Below are 13882 nucleotides of genomic sequence, written 5' to 3'. Positions count from 1 at the left end.
CTTTAATGCAAATAACTCAGAAGTGGCTTCAAAGGAGTGACCGGTTTGATGTGAACATCAAAATCACATGATTACAAGCAGAAATCCCCTGGTCCTTAAGCAACTGACACTTAAAAGCGAGACTTTAAACCTTTGTGAAATAAAATGCAGAATAAGGGCGTCTCTGCAGTGTATTCCTGTTTGGTGTCTTTAGATTCAGGCTGTGACCCTTTCTTTGATCCTGGGAATAATCTCTCTCACTATCCAGGGTGCCCCTCTCCTCTCCTGCTATTCTCTATTCTTCATCTGTTACCTTTATTACTAATTCTCCAGCATTTTATAGACTTTTTTTTTATTTTTTTTTTATTTTTTAATACAGGCCCTAAGCCGGAGGCTGTATTACTGACCAATGTGATGCCAACATGTCACCATCGGATTTCACCAGGTGTCATGTTTTTATGGAAACTTGGTATTAATTGAAATCACAAAATACATAATTGCCAATACATATTTACTGGTAAAAAGTAGAAATTTATAGATTCCCCCCAAGAAGTTAAATTTTTAGCCGAAACCAAAGAACATTTGAGGCTGTGCTCACATATAGTGTAAATGCTGCGGGCGGGGGGTTGCTGCGTTTCATTTGCATGTTTTCTGTCTGTGACTGCAATAAAAATCTTATCTGGTTATTGCATTTTTTTAATGTAACTTTCCCTGAATTTGATGCACTTTTGGTGTGGATTTGAAGCTGCGTTTTTTATAGTACAGAAAAGCTTTAATTGATGCATTCTTAACTTGTTTTTTTTTATTCTCTACATGGAAGCCTGTAAAGAGAGAAAAGCACAGCAGAAAAAGTGTAATTCAATAGCATTTTTAGATGCACAGTGGGAATTAGTTTTCATGAAATCACATCCACTTTGCTTGGACAGTTAAACACAGCAGGTATAATGCAGCACTTATGCTATATGTGAATGTCCAAGAGGGCTTTGACGAATTGGCAGGCTAGAGATTAGGCTGGGCTTCCACATATCAGAGGTATAGTGTTCAACAAAACTGCAGCGATTCACTGTAGTGTGTGTTCAGCATTGCTCCCCAAAGTTACACAGCACACTGAAAGGGCAGTCAAAAGCTTTCAACCCCATTAACACCCAGAATCTTATGAAGAACTTGCAGTCTTCATTGGCCCCTATCTCCTCCCTCTCATGTCCTGATTCTGCATTGAAGCATTACAATGAAACACTTCAAAGTGCCCTGGATGAATTTGCACCTCCTATAAATAGAACACCACAACACAGACGGCGACAACCCTGGCACACCCTGCAAACACGTTTCCTGCAGCGGTGCTCCAGGTGCGCTGAACGTATGTGGAGAAAATCCAATCTACACGAAGATTTCATCCATTATAAGTTTATGCTTAGAACATAAACACTGCCCTTCACCTCTCAAACCTATTTCAACACCCTCATCACCTCACTGTCCAATAACCCTAAACGTCTCTTTGACACTTTTCTTTCTCTACTCCACCCAAGAGTACAGGCCCCAACCACGGAGCTTCGAGCTGACGATCTGGCCAATTACTTCAGAGAAAAAATTGGGAGAGATTTCCTGCCGGATCTGGTCAATCACCTCATACCATGCACTATCCTCCCTCCCCCACTGCATCTAGCTTACTCTCTGATTTTGAACCAGTCACAGAAGAAGTAAGCAGGCTCCTTGCATCTTCTCACCCAATCACTTGCACCAGTGACCCATTTCCGTCACATCTCCTCCAGTCCCTTTCCCCTGCTGACACCCCTCACCTAACTAAAATATTTATCCTCTCTCTCTCTTCTGGTATCTTTCCCTCATTTAAGCATGCCATCATACATCCACTACTTAAAAAACCATCCCTCGACCAAAACTGTGCTGCTAACTGTAGACCTGTCACAAATCTTCCCTTCATCTCTAAACTCCTGGAACGCCTGGTCCACTCCCGTCTTAACTGCTATCTCTTTGATAACTCTCTTCTCGACCCTCTCTAATCCGGGTTCTGCTCTTTACACTCTACTGAAATTGCCTTCACTAAAGTCTCTAATGATCTACTAACAGCTAAATCAAATGGTCATTACTCCATGCTAATTCTCTTGGATCTCTCTGCAGCATTCGACACTGTGGATCATCAGCTCCTCCTCACTATGCTCCGTTCCATTGGCCTCAAGAACACCATTCTCTCCTGGTTCTCCTATCTCTCTGACCTCTCCTTTACTGTATCTTTTGCTGGTTCCTCCTCTCATCTTCCCCTTACTGTTGGGGTTCCTCAAGGATCAGTCCTAGGCCCCTTCCTCTTCTCTTTGTACACTGCCGCTATTGGTCAAACAATTAGTAGATTTGGTTTCCAGTACCATCTCTATGCTGATGACACCCAATTATACGCTTCTCCTGACATCACACCAGCCTTTCTAGAAAACACCAGCGATTGTCTAAACGCTGTGTCTAACATCATGTCCTCACTATATCTGAAACTGAACCTGTCAAAGACTGAACTCCTTGTGTTTCCTCCCGCTACTAATGTACCTATACCCGACTTTGCCATTTCCGTGTGTGGTTCCACTATTAATCCCCAGCAACATGCCCGCTGTCTTGGGGTCATACTTGACTCCGAGCTTTCCTTTGCCCCCCACATCCGATCACTGGCTCGTTATCTGCACTTCAAAAACATTTCTAGAATTCGACCTTTTCTTACTTTTGACTCCGCAAAAACTCTTACTGTTTCTCGTATTCATTCTCGTCTCGACTATTGTAACTCTCTTCTAATCGGTCTCCCTCTTACCAAACTCTCCCCCCTCCAATCTGTCTTGAATGCTGCAGCCAAGATCATATTCCTCACCAATCGTTACACCAATGCCTCTATCTTGTGCCAGTCATTACACTGGCTACCCATCCACTCCAGAATTCAGTATATACTTATTACCCTCACCCACAAAGCTCTCCATGGCTCAGCACCGACCTACATCTCCTCCCTTGTTTCAGTATAACACCCTACCCGCGCCCTCCGGTCTGCTGATGACCTGAGGTTAACATCCTCAATAATCAAAACCTCCCACTCCCGTCTCCAAGACTTTACGCGTGCTGTGCCAATTCTTTGTAATGCACTACCCAGGTCAATGCGATTAGTCCCCAATCCCCACAATTTTAAGCGTGCCCTGAAAACGCATTTATTCAGGCTGGCCTATCGCCTCAACACATTAACTTAACTATCCCTGTGTGGCACGGTCAGTGGAGTTTTACTCTTCCAATTAGAAATCGTCCAGACCTGAATAAGTAAGATCCTTTATTGGTCATGCCGGCATGGAGAAAGAATGACAGCCACACCAGGTGTTAGCAGTCACCTGTCTGACTCCATACATATTCTTTGAGTTTAAATAATAAAAGAGGAGGGCGTTGAAAATACTACGTTTGCAAAATAGTACATACATTGAAATATGCCTAGCTGTTAGCAATCGTGATCTACATTACCAGAGAACTAAAGGTATGACTTTTTATTTTGTACGTTAGATAAGGATAGCAAACTAAGCATTACACCCATGTATTACATCAGCTGAAAAGAGTTTCAATCTAAGCATAATAATGGCAAATATGTAATCGTGTGTGTATACATATATACTCACACACATTATATATATATATATATATATGCGCACATAAAAAGAAAGACTTTATTTCAATTATTATAACAGTCACAGTCAAAAGTTTTACCATAACCAGGTTCCCCGCATCATGTTCCCACATGCTTTATGCATCCATTAGCCCTCTGTGTCTGCTCTGTTACACACTTAACATTATAGCTGGTCCATACAATCAGGGCAATTGTTACCACCCACATTTTGTGTCTACCTCTTTCCTCATAGACTGTAAGCTTGCGAGCAGGGCCCTCATTCCTCTTGGTATCTGTTTTGATCTATGTGATTATTGCTATACTGTAATGTCTATCGTCTGTACAGATCACCTCTGAAATGTAAAGTGCTGCAGAATATGTCGGCGCTATAGAAATAATAATACATTTTATAACCCCCTTGTATTCTGTGTTTTCTGGGAGCATATTGTATGTTCTTGGGTCTGTAAATTGACAAAGGCACCTTCCAAGTTGCCCAGACATCTTCATCTTAGTTGGCAGCTGTACCTCCCGAGTCCATCATAGCCATGCATGCTTAGGTTGGTTTTGTTTGTATGTACAGTGGGGAAAAAAAGTATTTAGTCAGTCAGCAATAGTGCAAGTTCCACCACTTAAAAAGATGAGAGGCGTCTGTAATTTACATCATAGGTAGACCTCAACTATGGGAGACAAACTGAGAAAAAAAAATCCAGAAAATCACATTGTCTGTTTTTTTTTTCATTTTATTTGCATATTATGGTGGAAAATAAGTATTTGGTCAGAAACAAAATTTCATCTCAATACTTTGTGATATATCCTTTGTTGGCAATGACAGAGGTCAAACGTTTTCTGTAAGTCTTCACAAGGTTGCCACACACTGTTGTTGGTATGTTGGCCCATTCCTCCATGCAGATCTCCTCTAGAGCAGTGATGTTTTTGGCTTTTCGCTTGGCAACACGGACTTTCAACTCCCTCCAAAGGTTTTCTATAGGGTTGAGATCTGGAGACTGGCTAGACCACTCCAGGACCTTGAAATGCTTCTTACGAAGCCACTCCTTCGTTGCCCTGGCGGTGTGCTTTGGATCATTGTCATGTTGAAAGACCCAGCCACGTTTCATCATCAATGCACTTGCTGATGGAAGGAGGTTTGCACTCAAAATCTCACGATACATGGCCCCATTCATTCTTTCATGTACCCGGATCAGTCGTCCTGGCCCCTTTGCAGAGAAACAGCCCCAAAGCATGATGTTTCCACCACCATGCTTTACAGTAGGTATGGTGTTTGATGGATGCAACTCAGTATTCTTTTTCCTCCAAACACGACAAGTTGTGTTTCTACCAAACAGTTCCAGTTTGGTTTCATCAGACCATAGGACATTCTCCCAAAACTCCTCTGGATCATCCAAATGCTCTCTAGCAAACTTCAGACGGGCCCGGACATGTACAGGCTTAAGCAGTGGGACACGTCTGGCACTGCAGGATCTGAGTCCATGGTGGCGTAGTGTGTTACTTATGGTAGGCCTTGTTACATTGGTCCCAGCTCTCTGCAGTTCATTCACTAGGTCCCCCCGCGTGGTTCTGGGATTTTTGCTCACCGTTCTTGTGATCATTCTGACCCCACGGGGTGGGATTTTGCGTGGAGCACCAGATCGAGGGAGATTATCAGTGGTCTTGTATGTCTTCCATTTTCTAATTATTGCTCCCACAGTTGATTTCTTCACTCCAAGCTGGTTGGCTATTGCAGATTCAGTCTTCCCAGCCTGGTGCAGGGCTACAATTTTGTTTCTGGTGTCCTTTGACAGCTCTTTGGTCTTCACCATAGTGGAGTTTGGAGTCAGACTGTTTGAGGGTGTGCACAGGTGTCTTTGTATACTGATAACAAGTTTAAACAGGTGCCATTACTACAGGTAATGAGTGGAGGAAAGAGGAGACTCTTAAAGAAGAAGTTACAGGTCTGTGAGAGCCAGAAATCTTTATTGCTTGTTTCTGACCAAATACTTATTTTCCACCATAATATGCAAATAAAATGAAAAAAAAACAGACAATGTGATTTTCTGGATTTTTTTTTCTCAGTTTGTCTCCCATAGTTGAGGTCTACCTATGATGTAAATTACAGACGCCTCTCATCTTTTTAAGTGGTGGAACTTGCACTATTGCTGACTGACTAAATACTTTTTTTCCCCACTGTATTTTCAATGATGAGAGTGGATAAGCTGCTACTGGCCGCTTATGGTCTTTGTATAGGAGAACTAAGGATTAGAATATCATTATATATTTTCTTTTAAATGCCTTTTTTATTGATTAGAACATACACAAATTACAGACTTCTTGTAAGGGATAGGCAGAGTTAAACGTGATGTACAGTGAGAATGGACACTGGCAAGAGCACTAGAGAGTGATAACTACCCATACAAATGACTGGAGACTTAACATTTGTTGGGTAAAATTATAAATTATTTAAACAAAATGATACTCGCGCTGTGAATCAATGGAGAATATATATATATATATATATATATATATATATGTGTGTGTGTGTGTGTATATATATATATATATGTGTGTGTATGTATATAGTTACCTGTAGGAACAAGACAATAAACTTATAAGCATTAATTGCTAGAAGATACTGAGTATTGATGGATCAAACTACAAAAAAGACAGAACAAAACATAGGTTTAAAAAAAAAAGTGAAGTGTCCGGGTTAGGCTCTAGTGACTAAGAACATGGTCGGTATTGCGTTCTAATAGTTAATTAAAAACACCTACCATATAACTATGCAGACATAAATAAAAGAAACAAACACACTGGGGGAACCATAAAGTGCTATAAATGTAACTTGCACATACACCCACTGTGACTATTACCTCTGAATAGGAGTGCAGTGGAAAACGCCATGTGGTTCACTAATGTGAACAGACTTTTAAGCAGTAGATTCACTGCTGTGAGCGGACTTGTAAGCGGTAGAAGCCAGCGGCATATACTTGCTAATCGTTTAGGAAGTCTCTCAATCAGTTGATTAAAAAACCAAATAAATCACCGAGCTCTGTTCCGGCCGGTAACAGGCTCCAGGTGCAGGCAAACGTCCGATAATCCTCCGATAGTGATAGATCCCGCGTGACTGGCGTGAGAGCAGGGAAAAGAGCATAAATGACCGCTCACCAGAATAGACACAATCCAACGGCGGTCAGCATACCAGCCGCATTATAGATCGTAGACACCCGCGGTCAGCGTGGTGTGAGTCCGGCAGGACCTGCGATGATAATCCCTGAGGAAGAAATCCGTGCTATTCCGAAAATAGTTGGAATTTTGGCTCAAGCAGCACTCTCGTTATCAGACATCACGTGACTGCGTGCGCCACATGATCTGGATTATCATCGCAGATGATACAATAAGGGCAAAGACACATATCTCCAAATAGTGTATATATACATATCAAGTGAAATAAACGATTAAAAACCAGTGGAAAATGATGCAACCATGGTGTGACCACGCAGATATATTCATTAGAGTGGACAGGGAACAATTGTAAATATTGCACAAATTGACCTATCAGTGCCCTAGTTACACAATTTTAGGCAGGAGAAGTTGCCCCATATAACACAAGGAAGGAAGGCCTATATAATTTCTCAAAATATCTCCGGGAAAGAAGTAAACTGAAGTTACAAAAATTATATATATTAACCACAAAAATGTGGGTCACTCACAGAATAACCCCTAGTTTTACCCACATTATATTGCCTAACTGCCAAACAATCACAAGAGAAAAAAAGGGGAATAAGCACTCCTACCCATCTTGTAGCACCTGCGGGTCACGCCAAGGCCCCGACGTACGTTTCGCTGTACCGCTTCCCCCTGAGACTGAGATAGCTGACTCATGATCTGACTCCTTTTTGAGCAAATAATTTGATTGTGGGGGTTTTGAGTGCACGCCACTTTTTGCGTATTTTATAAGATGCCTTCTTTTTCCATAAAAACTAATAAAAACAAGTAATATTCAATGCAGAGCGTCTAATTTAAAATAACGATTCATTACACTTGGTTATCCCATAATGTGTCGTGCTGCTTCATATGCAGTTTGCCAAGATTCATTGTGTGATCACCAGAGAACTTGCAACATTTCCTAGACGTTTATTTAGTAAAACTACCCCCACAATTCCAGCAACAATCACATGTTGTCTGGTACTGATAGGAGTAAGACCTCTGTCACCTATGTGTGAAGAAGGGGGGGATAACAGGAAATGTCAGTACCCCAGTGTCAGGACTAATAGGCAGAGCATTGATTTATGTCAGCAAAGTCTGTGCTCTTTACTTCACAGCACACACATGGTTTATGGAACCCTGAATCTCTGGCTTTTCTTAAAGCAAATACATTTAACAATTCTTTCACATATTAGCTGAAAGCCATAGACCTGATGTAAGAAAAGGAAACTAGATGCATGCATTAAAGTAAGCTGGAGCTGTCTGTGAAATGACTTGATTATGTTTAGTTTTAATTACACCGTCCTTTTTTCTTTATAGAAAGCCACCACGGTGAGAGAACAGACATTTAACAGCTTCTTTTCAGACAGCATTGTTTGAAGAGCACCATTCACTATGAAGACTACACCAAAAAGAACAAAAGGTAGATCTCTCTCATGCCCACCCTTGGTTATAGTCTGCTGATCATTGTAGAGGTTACAGAACGCATTGCTTATTAATAATCTTGTCACCAAGGATAATTATTTTTATATATATAGGAGGAATTATGATATGGAATATGTAAAGAGGACTTAAAGCAGACCCCTTTCTGACCTGCATAGTAGTGAAAGAAATGGCAGGCTACCAAAATGCCAGACATACTGTACCTAGAAACATTAATAAGGTGTCATATCCTTTAGACTACAGTTGATCATAATGGACAACTTGAGCCATGACAACACATACACATAAGGCCTGTTTCACATTTCAGTTGTCTGACGTCAGTTGAAATCCCCCCAAGAGTGAAGAAAAACGGATCCGTTTCTGCTATGTAACAAACGGATGCACCGGATCCGTTTTGTGGACGGATCCGCCAGTGTATGAAATTTAATGGAACAGAAGTCTGGAAAAAAGGAGAGAGAGATTTTTCACCGCTTCCAGAAAGCCGTTTACGGTTAAAATGCATGAAAGGAAAAATCTTCCAGGCATGCGCAGTTTAAAATAGCGGTCCGCCGCTGGAAAAAAAACGTTCCTTTGTCCGTCTACTCCAGCCGGCGGACGCTAAAATTCAAACGGATCCGTCAAAAAACGGATGCAATGGACGACCATCAGTCAGAATCCGCCTCTAATACAAGTCTATGGGGAAAAAACGGATCAGCCAAAAAAATGGCGGATCCACTTTTTTATAAAAATGGCGGATTTTGACTGACGTCAAAAAACGGTAGTGTGAAGGAGGCCTTAGATATAAGTAGTTTGATAGTTGAACAAGCGATCGACTGGTGACTGATTCTTTCACAAATTAAGTCATACATCTTATAGTTCAAATTGAACATCATAGGTGTTCAATCTGGCCGTATATTTACACCAGAGGACAAAAGATCTTTCTGGAATATTTCTTCAAAGAACCACTGCAGCTTTTTTTGTTTTATTGTTTTTTTATTTCACCGCCGGAGTTGTGCTACTAATCGAAGTTCCCTGACCCCCTAGTATTATACTTGGGAAATCTTGAAAAATGAAATTCTCAAAGCACAGTTGTTAACAATTCCGAAAAGAGGGAAGAATAGGAAGCATTTAAGGAAACCAGGATGGATGAACACAGAACTTAAGCACATGCTAAAAAGGAAGCAAAAAATGTTTATAAAATGGAAAGAAGGAGGCATATCTAAAGAAGAATATAATGCTGTCTGCAGAACCTGCAAGGCACAAATCAGATTATCTAAAGCTGAAAATGAATTGAGGCTTGCAAGAGATGTCAAAAGCAATAATAAAGGATTTTGGGGATATGTCAAAAGTAAAAGAAAAGTCAAAGATGCTATAGGATTTTTACAGGATGAAAATGATGAAATGGTAAGACAGGATGTTGAGAAGGCTGAACTTTTAAATTCCTATTTTGCATCTGTTTTCTCTCAGAAAGGAAATGTAACATCAACTGTTATTCACTGTCCTATTAAGGGAATAGAAGAATCCAGGATATCTATAAACAGAAAGATAGTGAGGAAACACTTAGCTAACCTAAATGTATTCAAGTCTCCAGGTCCAGATGAATTACACCCCAGAGTACTGAAGGAGATAGCAGAAGAAATTTTTGAACCCCTCTCCATAATCTTTGAAAATTCTTGGAGAACAGGAGAAGTGCCAGAAGACTGGAGAAGAGCAAATGTTGTTCCTATCTTCAAAAAGGGGAAGAAGGTGGACCCAGGCAACTATAGGCCGGTGAGTCTGACTTCTATACCAGGAAAGATCTTTGAACAAATTATTAAACAACATGTATGTCAATACCTGGATAAGAATGAAGTGATTAAACAGAGTCAGCATGGGTTTGTAACTAATAAGTCATGTCAGACTAATTTAATTTCCTTCTATGATGGTATTACTGATTTGGTGGATCAAGGAAATGCTGTAGATATAGTATATCTTGACTTCAGCAAAGCATTTGACAAAGTCTCTCATACAATCCTTATTGAAAAAATGACTAAGTATGGAATGGACAAGGCAACTGTTAGGTGGATTCATAACTGGCTTAGTGATCGGACCCAAAGAGTGGTCGTAAATGGCTGCACATCCAGTTGGAAGAATGTCTCAAGTGGGGTACCACAGGGCTCTGTCCTGGGCCCTGTATTGTTCAACATCTTTATCAACGATTTAGATGAAGGAATTGTGGGTAAACTGATTAAATTTGCTGATGACACAAAGCTAGGAGGGATAGCTAATACTAGAGAAGAGAGAGAGAGGATTCAAAAAGATTTAAATAAACTGGAGAAGTGGGCAGCAACTAACAGAATGGTTTTTAACAGGGAGAAATGCAAAGTACTACATCTGGGCAATAAAAATGAAAAAAGCATATATAGAATGGGAGGAATAGGGCTAAGTGACAGCACATGTGAAAAAGACTTGGGTATACTAATAGATCACAGACTGAATATGAGTCAACAGTGTGATGCAGCAACAAAAAAGGCAAATGCAATTCTAGGATGTATTAACAGAAGCATACAGTCTAGATCACGTGAAGTAATTATTTCCCTCTACTCCTCTTTGGTCAGACCTCATCTGGAATATTGTGTCCAATTTTGGGCACCACATTTTAAAAAAGACATCAACAAACTGGAGCAAGTTCAGAAAAGAGCGACCAGAATGGTGACCGGTCTGCAAACCCTGTCTTATGAGGAAAGGTTGCAGGATTTGGGAATGTTTAGTTTGCAAAAGAGAAGACTGAGAGGAGACTTATTAGCTGTCTACAAATATCTAAAGGGCTGTCACATTGTAGAAGGATCAACTTTATTCTCATTTGCACAAGGAAAGACTAGAAGCAATGGGATGAAGCTGAATGGGAGGAGACACAGATTAGATATTAGAAAAAACTTTTTGACAGTTAGAGTGATCAATGAGTGGAACAGGCTGCCACGAGAAGTGGTGAGTTCTCCTTCAATGGAAGTCTTCAAACAGAGGCTGGACAGACATCTAACTGGGATGATTTAGCGAATCCTGCTTTGAGCAGGGGGTTGGACCAGATGGCCCAGGAGGTCCCTTCCAACTCTACGATTCTATGATTCTATGATTCTACTTACCAGCCAGGATCTTTAGCTGTTCCAGTGCCATTTTGTTTCCTCACCGCCATCCTGTGATCCCAGCTTCTGACTGATCGGAAATCAGAGTTAACAGTCACAAGCTCTCAATGTAAGTCTATAAGTGCCTCGAACTGGCTCTCATAGACTTTCGAATCGCCCAGCAAACAGTGATGTGGCAGGTCACGACCTTCAGTAGGTATAGACAATGGCTCGAAAGTATAATACTAGGGGCAGAGAACCTGCAGTAGTCCTATTCCAGTGCGCAATAAAAAAAATGCTGGAGTGGTGCTTTAAAGGAAAGATTGTAGACCAAATATTTTTTTTTTTTGTCCAATAAATTCAAGCTTGGCCAACTTTTTTACAGATGACTGTGCGTCAAGTTTCGGCTAAGTCCGTTTGTCAAATTTTACCCACCAGCGTCTTTTTTGTCATCATCTGAAATTTATTTTATTTATTTTACTCATTTATATAGCACAATTAATTCCACAGCGCTTTACAGACACTATTGGCACTGTCCCCAATGGAGCTAACAATCTAAATTCCCTATCAGTATGTCTTTGGAATGTGGGAGGAAACCGGAGTACCTGGAGGAAACCCACGCAAACATGGGGAGAACATGCAAACTCCTTGCAGATGTTGTCCTGATTTGAACCCAGGATCCCAGCGTTGCAAGGCTTCAGTGCTAACCACTGAGCCACCGTGCCACTCGTATTGGTTGAGGTTGAATTTTTCGTCTGGATGAAGAAAATTTCAACAAATGATATTCGAACGAATGTTAAGAAAGATTGATCATTCTTCGCCCTTTCACTTATCATGCAATCTCATTGACTGTTCAGCTATCAACCTCCTTCCATCTATTGTGCATGGCCATGTTTTCGCTGTACAGTATGATACTAACCGTTTTTAGAGGAGACTTTTTTCAGCAGGTCAGCAAATGAACTATTGCAACGAATAGTATGAATCTATTTACATGTCCAATTCCATCGTCCACAACAGTGATCTGTTGCCACTGCATGGGTATAGGAGTGCCTTCTTTTAACTGCCAGCATCTGTGTCTCTTCTTTTGATTAGACTGCCTAACGCAACATCATTGCAGTAGCTTGACATACATGTGACGACACGCCAGGCTAGATGGTCAAAAGAAGAACTGTGGTTGCCATCAGTTAAGTGGCGGTACTCCTGCTCCTGCGCAGTAGTCATAGACCACGTTCATGACAGATGGAATGGGACACATGAACACATTAAGGGCTCATACTCGCTTGCGAGAGGCTCGCACGATTCTTGTGGTAGTCTCTCGCATGAAAACCTGGCACTGCCGCCGGCACTCGGACTGGAGCGTGCGCCTACATGTTTTTTCTTGCAGCCGCACACTCCGGTCCGCGTGCCGGCGGCAGTGCCAGGTTTTCATGCTAAAGACTCGCACGAGAATCGTGCGAGTCTCTCGCAAGTGAGTATGAGCCCTAACACCAACTCTAGCAACTATACATTACTACTGGCCTAAAACTGGTTTAGTTTAGAAATTATTTCCAACCCCATTTCACCATAAATTTGCTTACATTGGCCAAGCATGTATGTCGTCTCCATAGGGAGAGAGAAGTAATGGTGCCCACACACCTTAGATATTTATTTACCCTTACTACGGCCATATACATGAATGTTTGTATTTACACATTTTCAGGGGAAAGGGGAGTTGGCATCTGCCAGATACCTCAGTCGGGTACTTTATAGCTTCCCGATCCTTATCTGTCTGAAGCAAGTTGGAAAGCCCTCACAAACATTAAAAGGTCAATCTATCCTCTCAAAATTGGCTCGTTAGTCCAACTATGTGTATGGGGGCCAAGATTCCTTGGGTGATGGCTTATCTTCCTTCCAAACAAAAGAATCTGATGTGTTAAAAATGAACATTCTTGACCCTCGTGTTCCCTGTAACAATAGATGGTTGTTGAAGGACCCCGAAAATCTGCAGTGATATCTGACATTCTAAGTAGCCGAATTTTAGAGCTTAAAGGTCTCACATATTTTAATAAACAAATGCCATCAAATATTCAGTTTCCTAGGACTTTGAGTTACCTATTCTCCTAGACCAGTGATCTATTTTCTGCCAATATTTGTTGCCTGATATTTGGACATATTGTAAGTGAATCTCTTGCTGTACATCTACTTATTCTGTTTAGGGATGACAAGAATAATTTAAAACCAGTCTTATTCTATTTGATACAGTTGGAGAATATATTTTTTCTAACATGGACTGATTTCTCTCATGGCTTTCGTGTTTCTATCCACTAAATTCTCATCTATTTTCAGAAATGTTTAACTGGGAAGAATACTTGAAGGTTACTGGTTCGATCGCAGCTACTTTTCACTACTTTAGACAGGTACGCTATTCTCCCAGTGACTTAAAGATGACCAGCCACCGCTCATAATAATTTTATTTATGCATCACCAACTTTCTGCAGCACTTTACAATTGAGAACATGTACAGACAATCAAGACGTCACAAAGTAACACATAGTTTAACAGTTACAGAAGG

General features: G+C 41.0%; 1 protein-coding gene across 5 annotated transcripts in view; it reads left to right on the top strand.

Annotated features, from left to right (window-relative positions):
- Positions 1–13882, top strand: part of SCML2 (Scm polycomb group protein like 2) — a 163840-nt gene that overhangs the window by 45571 nt on the left and 104387 nt on the right. For 3 of the 5 annotated variants that reach the window (XM_073574195.1, XM_073574178.1, XM_073574187.1), the window contains exons 2-3: positions 8129–8231; positions 13657–13727. In XM_073574195.1, the coding sequence (XP_073430296.1) occupies positions 8204–8231; positions 13657–13727 (99 nt within the window). In that variant the 5' untranslated portion in view covers positions 8129–8203. Of the gene's footprint in view, positions 1–8128; positions 8232–13656; positions 13728–13882 lie in introns of those variants that run through there. The other 2 variants (XM_073574205.1, XM_073574214.1) reach the window with 1 other exon arrangement.

The sequence above is a fragment of the Dendrobates tinctorius genome, unplaced genomic scaffold (assembly GCF_039654945.1).
Source record: "Dendrobates tinctorius isolate UK_male_01 unplaced genomic scaffold, ASM3965494v1 ptg000007l, whole genome shotgun sequence".
Taxonomy (NCBI): Eukaryota; Metazoa; Chordata; class Amphibia; order Anura; family Dendrobatidae; genus Dendrobates; species Dendrobates tinctorius.
This window is presented reverse-complemented; position numbering and strand designations above follow the sequence as displayed.